The following is a 13,405-nucleotide window of genomic DNA, read 5'->3' on the forward strand; positions in this document are numbered from 1 at the left end:
GGGACGGGTACCAAATTTATTGCAGTAGGAAGGCAGAGGGCCGTTTCCCCAGGAGGCACCCAGGGCCCCTTACCACAGCTCCACGAAGCTGAAGCGCACTTGGAGCAGGTAGCGCATCCGCACCTGGCCCGGGTCGTAGACGACAAACTCGTTGTAGTTGAGGGTGTAGCCATGGGGGTTTGTCACGCCCGTCTCCACTGCTGGGCCCAGGGGCACTGCAGCCCCATCCCTAGGGGCAGATGAGCCAGGGGTTACAGCAAGGGAAGCTCAACCCCGCCAGCTGCCCAGTTCTCTCCCCTACGGCTCCTGGGCTGTATGGGTTTGCTGCTCTTTCCCCTGAGCCCTCTGCTGGCTGGCACCAAGCAGCAGCTGTGAAGGGCACCTGGCTCCGCTTGACCCACTGCAGCAGGCTGGGTTCTCCCCTCGCCAGCCTTCACCCACTGCCCTGAGCTGGCAGCTGGGTCAGCCCCCGGCTGGGGCTGAGCTGTTCAAATGTGACACAGCAATTTCTCCTCTGGGCCTGGAACCAAACCGGGGGGGGTCCAGGCTGGCTCTAAGTGTCCCCATCAGCTTGCCTGGGGGCACAAAATAAACTGGGGGGGCCCTGCAACAAGGAGCCCCAGGAAAGCTCCCCAAAGCAGCCTCTCCTGGGGCCAAGCGAGTCTCGAGCAGGGGTGACGGTGCCCCCCTCTAGCACTGTGCCAAGGCAGAGGGAGGTGATCCAGGCTGGAGCATCGTGCCACAGGGCAGAGTTTCCCCCCTCATACCGTCCCTACCGGGCCCCCATCACTCAGGGCAAGCGCGATGGGGTACCAGCCCTGCCCCGGTACTCACAGCATGACGCTGTTGGCGGGGGCGGGCGCTAGCTTCCCCAGCCCCTTGGTACTGTGCTTCCCAGGTGGCAGCTTCCTAGCTTCAGCATTTGCCTCCAGCAGCTCCTGGCACTCGCCCAGGGCCACCTGCAACAGGAGAGGGGCACCAAGTCCACAGCTGCCCGTCCACCCTGTCCAGAGCGGGGAGAGAACCCAGGAGGCCGGGCTCCCAGCCCCATCCTGTTCTAACCACAGGACCCCACTCCCCTCCCAGAGCCAGGCAGGCTCCCCGCAATGTAGCTGGCTCTGGGGTGGTGCTCACCTCGCACAGCAGCAGCAGGCCCACGTCGCGCTGGCGTGAGGCGAAGCAGTAGTTGGCGCTCTTGGACGACATGTCTGCAAAGTAGATGCCCTTCCCGAACTGGGGCGGGGGGCAGGGGGCAGTCAGGATCTGAGTGGGAGGGGGCTCGGAAAGGGCCGAGGGGGGGATAGGCAGGTGGCAGGGTAGGCAGCTGGGAGGGGACTGAATGGGGGGTGGGGAGATAGCTGGGGGCAAGGGAGAATCTCACCATGTATCCGGTGACAGGGGCCTCAGGGGGCGCCACTCTCAGCCCCTGGCTCAGGATCCCCACCCAGTTGCCCAGCCTGGAGCCGTGCCACAGCAACATCCTGGGGGGAAACAATGGGGGGGGTGAGCCCCATTCCCAGCCCCCAAAACCTTCCCTCCCATGCCTAGCCTCCTGCCCCTCCCCTCCCCTCCCCTCCCCGCACCCAGCCCCTTTGCTGGCTAGAATCCAACCCCTGCCCCACCTCCTGCACCCAAGCATGAATTGTCTCTAGCGCTCAGCTCGGAGGGCAGACAGACGTAACCCCCCAGGCCCAGGACAAATTACCTCTTCCCACCCCGTGCTCCCCCCAGCTGCTCCTGCCCCCTGGATTACTGGCCCCAGGACACCCCCCAGCCCAGCCCCCTGGATCGCTCCCCCCAGCCCCTCACCGGTTGGGCAGGCTGGTGCAGAAGGGGGGCTCGCCAGCCCGGCGCAGGGCGAAGGCCTCCAGCAGCTCCATAGAGTAGTCACGGTGGGTGGGCGCATGGGTGGAGAGCAGGTACCGCTCCAGCACCTGGGGGGAGCCATGGGGTCTGAGCCAACCCCAGCCCTGCCCCCCTCCCTATCTGCCTTTCCCCCTTCAGCCCCACATCTTCAACCTCCCCTCAACAGGTGCCCCTGATCACTGCCCCCTCACCAGCCCCACACTGCCCCCTTTGCTGAAACCCCGCAGCTGCCCCCCAGCTTCCCCACTTCTGGGCCCTCCCAGCCCACGCAGCCCCCTGACCTGGAAGTGGGCGGAGTCCCGGTCCAGGGGGCGGAGCTCGCAGCCCAGCTTGCGGTAGCTCTGGTCCAGGGGATGCTCCTGGCCGTGCAGCTCCAAGTGTGCCAGCCTGATGGCAATCTGGATCTCACCCAGGGCCTAGGTGGTGGGGCGAGTTGGCGGGTCAGAGGGGGATGGACAGAGAGATGGAGGGACAGATCCTCACCCCCTTCCCAACTCACCTCCAGCAGCTGCACCTTCTCCTGAAGCTCCTGCCGTGTCCGGATCAATGGGGGCGTCCGGAGCCTGGGGATGCGGGGCAAGGGTGTTTGTTTTTTTGGGAGTAGAAAGTTGCCAACCCTAGGCAGGGGGCACTCAGCAGGGTGGGGCATGCTGGGAAGGGTGCCAGGGGGCATGAGCAAGGCAGGAGCACTTGTGGGAGGGTAGAGGGGGGGCACTGACCCAAAGTCATGGGGCACGCGGGTGTAGAACTCGTTGCAGGCCTCCAGCAGGGCCCGCCCGGTGTCCCCGGCTCGCAGAACTGCCTCCACCTTCTGCAGTGACTGGAACCCAGCACGGATCTGCTCTGCCGTCAGCTTCCCTGGGGGGAGCGGGTCAGAACGACCAGCACCTGGCACCCCCCAGGGGCCCCTGAACTTCCCCCAGAGCCCTCCCCAACCAAGCCCGGATCTGCTGTCAGCTTCCCTGACAGAAGTAGGTCAGAACCACCAGCGCCCATGGGGGGGGTCCTCCAACTCCCTGCAGATCCCCTGACCCCCAGAACCTCCCCAACCCCAGCCTGGATCTGCTGTCAGCTTCCCTGGGGGGAAGTGGGTCAGAACTGCCAGCCCCTACGCCCCCATCCCTTCCCCCACGCCCATGGGGGGCTCACCAAGAGGGGCCTTCTTGGTGTCATACTTCATCTCCAGCACCATCTCCTCCATGGCCTGCAGGTCACAGACCAGCCCCAGCAGCGCCTGCACTCGGGGGTCTAGCTGTGAGGCCAGCTGGGGCTGGGGGGCCCCCGCGCAGCTCAGCTCTGTGGCCTGCAGGGGAGTGGTTACTGCATCTCCCAGCAGTGCCCGGAGCACCCCCCTCCCGTCACCCCCCAACACTCCCACGGAGGTGGGACACGGCTTACTACTTCCCCACGCCAGATGGGGGGTCTGCATGGGGGTCACAGGTCCACGTGCAGGTCGTATGGGGCAGGGGGTTGTGGGGGGGGGGGGTCACACTCACAGGGGGCCGGCTGTCTATGTGCAGCTTGCATGGGGGGCCTGTAGGGGGACTGGGAGATGAAGGGGGATGGGGGGCTGTGGGAGGGGGTCACACTGGGGGTCGGCTGTCCATGTGCAGATCTCAGGGGGGGGCTGTAGGGGAACTTGGGGCCGTAGGGAGGGTCACACGGGGGGTCGGCTGTCCATGTGCAGGTCATAACGGGGCTATGGGGGGCCGTGGGGGGGTCACACTCACGGGGGGTCGGCTGTCCATGTGCAGCAGGTCGTACTTGCCCAGCACTTTCTGGAAGTTGCCCCGCTCGGCCCAGTGGTTTTTGGTCTTGTCGAGGAACCTGGGGAGAGACCAGAGAGGAGGGCGAGGAGGGGGCAAGCTCCAAGGGGTTTGGGGGAGAAGATAGGGACTTACTTCTTAGTGAAGATCTCCTTGGCCTGGGCGAGGTCCCCAGCGCAGGACACCAGCATGTGCTGGCCTGGCTGCCCCACTGCAGGGACAGGACAGATGTGGTGATGGGGGGGCACTGCCCCGCCACCCCAACCCCTGCCACATCCCAGCCCCTGGCCACACACCCCCAGCCCCGTGCCACATGCCTGGTGCCCACGACACTCACCCAGCCCCCCATGGCCCCCGCCCCGCTCACCGCGCCCCCAGCGCATCCAGACACTGTAGCTCCGCGACCCATCGTCCTCCAGCAGCTGTAGGATGTAGAACTTGTTGTTGTTGAACTGGAGGTTGGTCTGGGGGACGGACGGACAGACATGGGGGCTGAGCGTCAGGGACAGGGCTGGGGGCGTCTCTGCCCGCAGCAGCCCTCCTTGTCACAGATCCTGGGCAGGTGGTGCCCCTGGCCAGCAGGGCCACAGTGCCGCACTCACCTGGTTCAGCATCACGTCGTAGACATTGTCCCCTTCGCAGTAAACATGGGCCTGGGGGAGAGATGGGCACTTTCTGAGCTGCAACTGACCCTCAGAAGGGATGGGATGAGGGGCAGTCCCTTCTAAGGGGCGCTGGCCCCTATCCCACCCCAGTGGGGATTGACTGGCTCAGGGGTGTGGGGCTTTTCCTCTCTAGGGGGCGTTGGCTCTGATCCCGCTCCAGGTCAGGGATTGGCTGGTTCAGGGGGGTGGGGACTGGACAGCCCCAGGGCAGGAGGTCTTGCGTTACCTTCCCCAGTTTAGCCAAGCACTCGGGATCCACCGGTGCCTTCCCCTTCACAATCAGGGTCTTGATGACCTCTGGGGTTGACAAACAGAAAGGGGGAGGGGTTAAGAGATATCAGTGCAGGGATCCTGGGGACCTGAGCCAAGGTAGGGCCTGGCGCACGAGGAACAACGGAGCTCCAGCCATGCCACCGGCCCCTTCCCAGGCAGCCACAAGGCCGATGTCTGCGCGACATTTGGAACAAGGCCAGACCATGCACTCCTAGCGCAGGATAAGGGAGGCGCTTATAAATCACACCCGTTTCCAAATTAGCTTGGCTGCCTAACTCGCACCCAAGAGTTGCAAAAGAGCTGGCCGAGATAATCTCTGACCTGCTGGCATTCATTTGAAATCAATCCTGGGATAGCGGGGACATTCCCAAAGAGCAGACGGGTGCAGCGCAAGTGAGTAACTTTAGGCTGGTTAGCCTGACGAAAAGCCTGGGCAGAATAACACAAAAGCTGACACGGGATTCACACGATCCAGGTAAAAGCACAGGAACCTCAACAAGGCAGGCAGGTTTCACAAAAAACAAACAAAGCTGATCTCATCTATTAGTGGCATTATGGGTTTTGTCGATACAGGGAACTTTATATGGTGTGCGACTTGGCACTGTGTGACCTGACTGAAAACCAAGCGCTGCGGGCTAGTGACAAAGTGCCCGAAACACGGATTAAAAACTGGCTAACTGACAGATCCCCACACATCATCGCCGTTGTAGCCAGGACACTTTTGTCGGTGATGCCGGCTGGTGGAGGGGGAAGTGACGCCAAGACGGCTACACAGAACCACAGAACGAGGCTGAGCATGGACCAATGCGAAGTGACTCCTCCAGGAGCAGTGAGGTGGTGGGGGACAGCTGGGATTCCTGGGCACACATTTTAGATGCTAAACTATTGGAAGGGGGAAGAGCCATAAAACCAGGGCTGGAGCAAACAGCTGGCAGAGAGAGGCTGACAGAGCATGGGCGCTGTAGTTTGCCACCCCTCACCTGTGCTCTCTCCCCCGGCTCCGGGGTTGGGGCTGGCCCCACCATCCCGGGGTCTCTTTGGTGCTGAGGGCCGTTGTGGGGACGAGAAGCCAGGGATGGAGCTGGGCTCAGATGCCCCATCGTCATCCACAGCATCTGTGGAGAGAGGCCACAGGTCAGAGGGGGAGGGGAGGGTGCCACACCCCAGAGCTGGCCGCATCTCAGTGCCAGGCGAGCCACCCTGGGCGTCGTCGCTATGACCCAGCTATGCCTAGCATCAGATTCTCCGGCCAGCTCCCTGGGGGATGATTAACGACTAACGAGCTTACGCTCTGATAGCGAGGCCTGCCCCACTCCGGGTACCTGAGACCTGCTCACCAACCGGAACTGGGCCCTGGGAGCCTGAACCCCTTCCCCCAGCTTCCCACAGAGCCCGCTCTACCCACTAGGCCCCACTCACCTCCCAGAACCAGGGAGAGAACCCAGGAGTCCTGGCTCCCTTCGTACCTGACTCCCTCCGTTCCATCCGGCGCTGGTATCCGGTTCTGACGTTGGTCTGGGTCATCTGGGCCGTGTCCAATGTGTAGCGGGTCTGGCTGAACGTCACCTCTAGGCTGGGCCCCCCGTTGCCGCGCCGCGCACCCTCCAGTGCCAGGCAGGTGTCGGCAGGGTAGGGCAGCCACTGCCCCTCTTTGTCCCCCTGCCAGCACCACACGAAATCTGGGCCGCAGGCATCCTGTTAGCTCCCTGCTGGCACTAACCCCTCGGGGGCCCTGCAGCTCCCAACCTCTGGGGCAGTGACTGTGACGGGGCATTGAACCCAGGTGTCTAGGTGGCTGTGCAGGGTGTTCACCCCGGGGGGCCCCCCAGCTCCCAGCATCTGGGGCAGTGACCGTGACTGGGCATGGGACCCAGGTGTCCGGATAGCAGAGCAGGGTGTTCACCCCTAGGGGGCCCCATAACTCGGGGGAGTGATCAGGACAGGGCATGGGACCCAGGCGTCCGGGACAACACCGCTCCCCCCACCAGGGGTCCCTGGGCACTCACAGGAGTCCTGGTCCTGGATGGCTGCTGCCACGCATCTGTCCTGCCCCGTCTGTCCGTTCTGCTGCACCATCCGCCGCAGGTCCACACAGGAGCCCACAGTCACGCTGGGCTTCCCTGCCCTGGGGGAGATGGAAGCAGCTCAGGGCCTGTGACTCCCCCACCACAGCCCAGGTCATGACATGCCCCCGCCAGGGCACTCACCTGGCCGCCTGTGTCAGTACCTCGCTCTGCTCAGGCACGAAGCAATGCCAGGTGCCACCAGGGTCCTGCCACTCCCAGCGCAGCTCCAGTGCCAGGCCCACGTCTCCTGCCTCGGCTGCCCTCCGCTTCCGGCTCATCCTGGGAGTGACAAGGGAGGGCTGGTGAGCAGAGAGAAGGGAGGCAGGGATCCACAGACTGTGATCCCCAAGCCATATAGCCCCATATGGACCATTCTACTGCAATCCATACAGCCCTGTATGGACCAGCACCGCTCCAGGCCATATAGCCCTATACAGACTATCCTACCGAAATCCATACAGCCTGTATGGACCAGCACACACACATCCCAGGTCATATAGCCCCATACAGACCATTCTACTGCCATCCATACAGCCATGTGTGGACCACCCCCCCTTCCAGGCCATATAGCCCTGTACAGACCATCCTATCGAAATCCATATAGCCCTGTATGTACCAGCACAACCCCCGCCCCCAGGTCCTAGAGCCCCAGATGGGCCATTGTATTGCAATCCACAGAGTCTCTTACCCACCCCTCTGGCAATATAACCCTATATTGACCAGGCTACGGCAATCCATACAGCTTTGTGTGGATCAGCGCCCCCCCCACCATTTAACCCTATACAGACCAGCCTATGGAGATCCACACAGCCCTGTATATACCAGCAAAACCCAGCCCTGTATGAATGAGCATGTCCCCTCCCGTCCCCTGGCCAATCACACAGCCCTATATGGACCATCATAATCTACGGAGCGATCCATGAACCAGTTCCCTCCCCTGCTGCAACTCTGCAATAGCTCCGGACCCCACTGCGTCCCCCACCCCCAATGCAATATCCTAACCCTCCGTGCAATCTGCCCAGGACCCTTACTCCCTGCGCCCAGAACACCCCACCCCCCGACTCCCAGAGCACCCCCTCCCCCACGGCATGCCCCCAGGCCGCCACTGCAACCCCAGCCCTGTTGCACCCCCTAGGGTCGCCCTGCATTCCCCCTCAACCCTCCCCCACTGCAACCCCAGCTCCATGGCACCCCGTAAGGTCCCTCAGCACCCCTCCCTCACTGCAAACCCACCCCCTTGCACCGCAACCTCTCCCTGCACCCTTCCCCCAATGCTCACCCGCCCCATTGCACCCCCTTAGGGTTCCCCTCCCCCCACCTGGCGGCGCGGCGGCGGCTCCCACCCGCGCGCGCTCCAGGAAACGTTCCGGTAACCGAACTCTCGCGCAGCCCACCCTCATTTGCATATCGCTCATTTGCATTAGCCCCGTCCCCTGCCCCTGCGGTCGCTGGCGTGGAGGGGCCCGAGCCCCGCCCCCTAAGCAGTCAAGCGGGTTGGCGCGCAATGCATTATGGGAGACACACCTAGCTCACCCGATCGCCGACACTCAACGGCGGGCGGAGCCCGGGCATTTGCATAGCGGGGGTGGTGCATGCTGGGAGTTCGCGCTCCCCTTTAGACCCTCTTTAGACCCTTCTTCTGTGCAGACGTGGAAGGGGTGCGATTTGCATACGCCATGGCTCATGCCGAAAGTTGCTCCACTCGTTCACCGTCACCTGTAAACTCAGAATATCAGGGAGCGTTATATAGCCCCTAACTCTGCAGGGGCTGCCGCTCAGAAGGTGACCAATTCATACTCCCGTCTCCAAGGCCATACAGAGCTATATGGGCCCTGCAACCTCCCAACAGCCAGTGGTTCAGTGCGATGGGCCTGAGGGGGTCCCCAACCCCACTCAGCCTGCTTCCCCTCGGGTGGACATCCTGAACCCTCTGTACAGCCACCCTGTATGTGCCTTGCACCCTCCTTGCTGCCTGCCATAGGTCATATAGACCTGTATGGGCCCTGCAGTCTCCCCACAAACTCATGCAAACCAGCTGTCAGATGGGATAAACCCCCCTGCCATTCCCCCAGAGCCATGGGGAAGATAAAGTCACTGACAGTTGTGATGGGCTCAGATACTACTGTGAGATCCGGATCTGTGAATACAGCCCAGAGCTGCCCACCGACTGATATTGACCCAAGATATTGACCTGCTGCTTATTCCATGCAACCAAAAAAGGCAGGGCCCGGGTGCTGGACACCACACAACCCTGTTCTTAGGGCTGTAGGGTGATACAGCCCGCATCGAGCCACTGGCTATGTTTTCAGCAATTGACCTTGCGACCTTCACTTATTCCCCCTTTGGATGCAACAGATAATTACATCAGGGCAATACAGCTTTGTCAGTTGGGATTGCTCTACCCCAGGCCATATATTCCAGTACAGACCAGGAGGTAATTGTATACGGACCCTTCCGTCAACCCCTTATATGGTTTCACAACCCAATTCAGAGCATTCTCCTCCAAACCCTTTTACATCTGACCTCCCTCCACCCAGGCCTTATAATCCCATATTGACCAGCACCCCTTTGTGGGCTCTTACAGAATAAAGCCATCTCACCCACTACAGACACATGCCAGGCCATATATCCCAATCCAATCTGGTCCATGCGATCAGGCATAGCTTTTTCATGAGGAGAGTAATTAACCACGGGAACAATGTCCCAGGAACCGGGTGGATTCGCCATCGCTGACAATTTCTAAATCTTGCTCAGATGTTTCCCCAAAACACCCGCTCCAGGAATTGTTTGGGACTGTTCTCTGGCCTGTGAGATACTAGGTCAGTCAAGATCACAATGGTCCCTTATGGCCTTGGAATCTATGAAGCCCCCTGCCTGGGCCAATATAGTCCCATATGGACCACAGGGACTCGTAGCCCAGTTCAGATCACTGGAACCCTCCCCAAGATCCTGTATAGATGGCCCCAGTCTGGTTATTATAACTCATCCAGACCAGGACTCGGGCAGTTTCGCTAATCCAGCCTATTTCAGGCTGGCCCATAAAGCCACTACAGACCAGCCCCCCAGTGTCCCAACTATGGGCCCTTCTGCTCCTCCCCCCATGCAGATTATTTTCTTCCTCTCCCCCCAGATTTTCAGCTTGCCTCCTCTCACCTGGGTGCTCCAGACCAGGGGAGAGCATTACGCTCACAGTGCATGCTGGGACCATGTGTCCTGCCCCTCCTCCCCACCCATGAGCTCTAAGGCTGGGCATGACCCAGGTGTGGGTAGGATTCCACATACCATTGGGGAGGGTGGCTTCCCAGTGGGACGAAGGCCCCTGGGGCCAAGCTCCCGGCCCCTGAGGAAACAGGGATTGTCTCACAAAAGGGTACAAATGCTTTATTTCAAAACAGAAGCATCTGCCCATCTGAACCCAGCCCCAGCTTCTCCTCCTCCCCACATGCAGCCTGCAGCCCACAGCCCATCCTCATCCTCGTCCCGGCGGTAGCTGGGCCCTGAACTCCAGAGCCGGGAGCTGGCAAAGATCCCAGCGGCCACCACCTATCTGGTGGTGGAGCTAGCGCCTGGCTCCCAGCACAGTCTGGCTGTAACGGCACCCAGCAATGGAGGGGGCAGTTCCCCGGCTAACTGCTCTCGAGGTGCAAACATGGCCCCTGAGCTCCCGGCCGACTTCGTCTCACTGCTGCTACTGCAGCTGGGCCTTGTGGCTGGGCAAAGGGGCCGTGCCAAGCACTCTCCCTGCCAGGCTGGTGCCAGCCTTCTGCCTGCCCTGCCTCACTGAGGGCCTTTTGGGGGCGCTGTGCCCGGCACGGGCTGAGGAGAGCACAGCGTCCAAGCATAGCTCTAGGGCCAGGACAGGGCTATGTAGTCCCTGTGGCAGAGGGCACAGGGCTAGGGCTCTCTGTCTCCAAGGACCCCCAGCGGGCAGCATCCCCGGTGGCCGGCGGGCAGCGCCCCTTGGCCCGGGCGTGGGTGCGCTGGTGCACCACCATGTTGGAGCGGCGGTGGAAGCGTCGGCTGCACTGCGGGCAGGCGAAGGGGCGCTCGGCCGTATGGGTGCGCTGGTGACGGATAAGATTGGAGCTGCGGTGGAAACGTCGGCCGCATTCGGCGCAGGCATAGGGCTGTTCGCCGGTGTGGGTGCGCCGGTGCACAGTGAGGGCCGAGCTCTGGGCAAAGGCCTTGGGGCAGTCGGGGCAGCGGTAGGGGCGCTCGCCGGTGTGGCTGCGCCGGTGGGTGGCCAGGTGGGAGCTCTGGGCAAAGGCCTTGGGGCAGTCGGGGCAGCGGTAGGGCCGCTCGCCGGTGTGTGTGCGGCTGTGCACCACCAGGTCAGAGCGCTGGGCGAAGCTGCGCCCGCAGTCTCCGCAGCGATAGGGTGACTCCTCCAGGTGGGCCCGCTGGTGGCGCCGGTGCACTGTGCTGTGGGCGAAGGCCAGGCCGCAGACGCCGCAGCGGTAAGGCCGCTCCCCGGTGTGGGAGCGCCAATGGCGCAGCAGCTCCGAGCTGCCAGGGAAGCCCTTCCCACACTGGGCACAGCGGTAAGGCCGATCGGGCTGGTGCGTGCGCCGGTGCTGCGCCAGGTTGGAGCCGGTGCTGAAGCCCTTGCCGCAGTCGGCGCAGCGGTAGGGCCGCTCCCCGGTGTGGGTGCGGCCATGCACAGCCAGGTCGGCGCGCCGGGCGAAGGCCTTGGGGCAGGAGGGGCAGGGGAAGGGGCGCTCACCGGTGTGGGCCCGCCGGTGCACTGCCAGGTTGGAGCGTTTGCCAAAGCGCCGGCCACACTCGGGGCAGGGATGGGGGCGCTCGCCCGTGTGCACCCGCCGGTGCTTGGCCAGGCCCGAGCTCTGGGCGAAGGCCCGGCCACACTCCTCGCAGGCGTAGGGGCGCTCACCCGAGTGCGAGCGCCGATGCACGATCAGCGTGGAGCTTTGCGAGAAGGCCTTGCCGCACACGCTGCACCCGTAACGCCGGGGGCGCGCCGGGACAGCCTGTCCCCTGGCCCTCGTCTGCTCCCCCTCCCCCACGGCCTGGCTCCCGTGGTCCCCCTTCCTTCGGCTGCCCAGATCTGAGAGCGTCCCCGTGTCTCCATGCGCCTCTTCCCGCCACACATCCGGCCCTACGTCTCCACTAGCCTGGTGCCCGCTGTCCCCCTCCTGCTGGGGAGCACTGGCTCCACCCCGCCGCAGGGACGCGAGCCCAGCTGGGGTCAACATCACAGGAGGGGTCCCCTGGGCCATCCTGCTCCACGTCCCAGCACCTGCGGGAGGAGAAACATCAGGGAGATGGACAGCACCCCAGGCCGGCCTGTCACCACTCGGGGGTGGGGAGTTAGGTGTAGAGTGGGCCAGTTGGCAGTCCGGACTCCTGGGTTCTATCCCAGCTCTGGAAGGGGGAGGAGTGGGGACTAGTAGCTTGGGGCGTTGTGGGGCTGGGAGCTCAGCCTCCTGTGTTTTGCGCCCAGCCCGGGGAGGGGGGTCTAGTGGCTGGCGGGGGAGGGGGCCGGACTCCTGGGTTCCGAGCCCAGCCCGGGGTCTGGTGGCTGGCGGGGGAGGGGGCCGGACTCTTGGGTTCCGAGCCCAGCCCAGGGACTGGTGACTGGCGGGGGAGGAGGCCGGACTCTTGGGTTCCGAGCCCAGCCTGGGGTCTGGTGGCTGGCGGGGGAGGGCGCCGGACTCTTGGGTTCCAAGCCCAGCCCGGGGACTGGTGGCTGGCGGGGGAGGGGGCCGGACTCTTGGGTTCCGAGCCCAGCCCGGGGTCTGGTGGCTGGCGGGGGAGGGGGCCGGACTCTTGGGTTCCGAGCCCAGCCCGGGGTCTGGTGGCTGGCGGGGGAGGGGGCCGGACTCTTGGGTTCCGAGCCCAGCCCGGGGTCTGGTGGCTGGCGGGGGAGGGGGCCGGACTCTTGGGTTCCGAGCCCAGCCCGGGGTCTGGTGGCTGGCGGGGGAGGGGGCCGGACTCTTGGGTTCCGAGCCCAGCCCGGGGTCTGGTGGCTGGCGGGGGAGGGGGCCGGACTCTTGGGTTCCGAGCCCAGCCCGGGGTCTGGTGGCTGGCGGGGGAGGGGGCCGGACTCTTGGGTTCCGAGCCCAGCAGCCGAAGCGGCCCCCGCCCCCACAGCGCTGGCCCGGCTCAGCTCTTACCGCAGGGGGCGCCGCGCTCCGCCCGGACACCGCTCAGAGCCAGTGTCCCCGGGCTGGACTACTACTCCCGGCATGCCCCGCGCGGGCCTGCAGCTCCCGGCATGCACCGCGGGGCCTCCCCGCCCCTGTGCTGGGAGGGTGTATGGCCCTGTACCCCCAGACCTGCGAGTGCACCCCAGCTCTCCCTGTGCACCCTCAAACCCTGTATCCCCAGCTCCCCGTGCACCCCAACTGTGCACCCCCCATCCCATACCCCCAGCTCTGCTGTGCACTCCAGCCCCTCAGTATCGCAGCCCTGCCAGTACACCCCAGCTATCCCCAGGTAACCCCAGACCCTGCACCCACAGCTCTGCCCCTGCATCCCAGCCCCTCTGTATCCCAATCCTACCAGCGCATCCAGTCCCTCTTCACCCCAGCTCCCTCTGTGCACCCCCAGACGCTGTACCCCCATCGCTCCCCATGCACCCCCAGACCTGCCCCTGGCTACACCCCAGCCTACTTCACAGCTCAGCCCCTGCACCCCCAGCCACTCTGTATCCCAGCCCTGCAAGTGCACCCCAGCTCTTCTCATGGACCCCCCACCCCTGTATCCCCAGCTCTGCCACTGTACCCCAACATCCCCCTTCCCGCACTCC

The 13,405-nt window shown here is 63.8% G+C and overlaps 2 protein-coding genes across 8 annotated transcripts; both read right to left on the reverse strand.

Annotated features, from left to right (window-relative positions):
- Positions 1 to 2: 2 nt before the first annotated feature.
- Positions 3 to 8,084, reverse strand: PARP2 (poly(ADP-ribose) polymerase 2). 7 transcript variants are annotated; one of them, XM_077832120.1, is made up of 19 exons: positions 7,955 to 8,084; positions 6,778 to 6,915; positions 6,577 to 6,695; positions 6,037 to 6,249; positions 5,551 to 5,685; positions 4,524 to 4,594; positions 4,235 to 4,285; positions 4,000 to 4,096; positions 3,768 to 3,843; positions 3,597 to 3,693; positions 3,016 to 3,169; positions 2,586 to 2,724; positions 2,366 to 2,429; positions 2,148 to 2,282; positions 1,810 to 1,934; positions 1,382 to 1,481; positions 1,135 to 1,233; positions 835 to 959; positions 3 to 229 (listed from the first exon to the last, which is right to left on the reverse strand). In XM_077832120.1, the coding sequence occupies exons 2-19, from the start codon at positions 6,912 to 6,914 to the stop codon at positions 70 to 72; spliced, it is 2,097 nt and encodes a 698-aa protein (XP_077688246.1). In that variant the 5' UTR covers position 6,915; positions 7,955 to 8,084; the 3' UTR covers positions 3 to 69. The 7 variants fall into 7 exon arrangements, with proteins under 7 accessions (XP_077688246.1, XP_077688248.1, XP_077688247.1 ...); XM_077832122.1 differs by having other exon boundaries at positions 8,031 to 8,052; XM_077832121.1 differs by having other exon boundaries at positions 7,980 to 8,047.
- A 1,960-nt stretch (positions 8,085 to 10,044) lies between these two features.
- Positions 10,045 to 12,835, reverse strand: LOC144273413 (uncharacterized). The gene is made up of 2 exons (XM_077831982.1): positions 12,771 to 12,835; positions 10,045 to 11,893 (listed from the first exon to the last, which is right to left on the reverse strand). The coding sequence occupies exon 2, from the start codon at positions 11,871 to 11,873 to the stop codon at positions 10,500 to 10,502; it is 1,374 nt and encodes a 457-aa protein (XP_077688108.1). The 5' UTR covers positions 11,874 to 11,893; positions 12,771 to 12,835; the 3' UTR covers positions 10,045 to 10,499.
- Positions 12,836 to 13,405: the final 570 nt, after the last annotated feature.

This window comes from Eretmochelys imbricata, chromosome 13, assembly GCF_965152235.1.
Source record: "Eretmochelys imbricata isolate rEreImb1 chromosome 13, rEreImb1.hap1, whole genome shotgun sequence".
Classification (NCBI taxonomy): domain Eukaryota; kingdom Metazoa; phylum Chordata; order Testudines; family Cheloniidae; genus Eretmochelys; species Eretmochelys imbricata.

What these genes read in the sequence shown, in the direction of transcription:
- PARP2 (XM_077832120.1), bottom strand. Translation starts at nt 6,914, where the DNA reads ATGAGCCGGAAGCGGAGGGCAGCCGAGGCAGGAGACGTGGGCCTGGCA. An exon ending in ACGACGTGATGCTGAACCAG is followed by an intron (nt 4,097 to 4,234) that starts GTGAGTGCGGCA and finishes TCCGTCCCCCAG; the next exon opens with ACCAACCTCCAGTTCAACAA. An exon ending in AAGGAGATCTTCACTAAGAA is followed by an intron (nt 3,694 to 3,767) that starts GTAAGTCCCTAT and finishes GTCTCTCCCCAG; the next exon opens with GTTCCTCGACAAGACCAAAA.
- LOC144273413 (XM_077831982.1), bottom strand. Translation starts at nt 11,873, where the DNA reads ATGGCCCAGGGGACCCCTCCTGTGATGTTGACCCCAGCTGGGCTCGCG.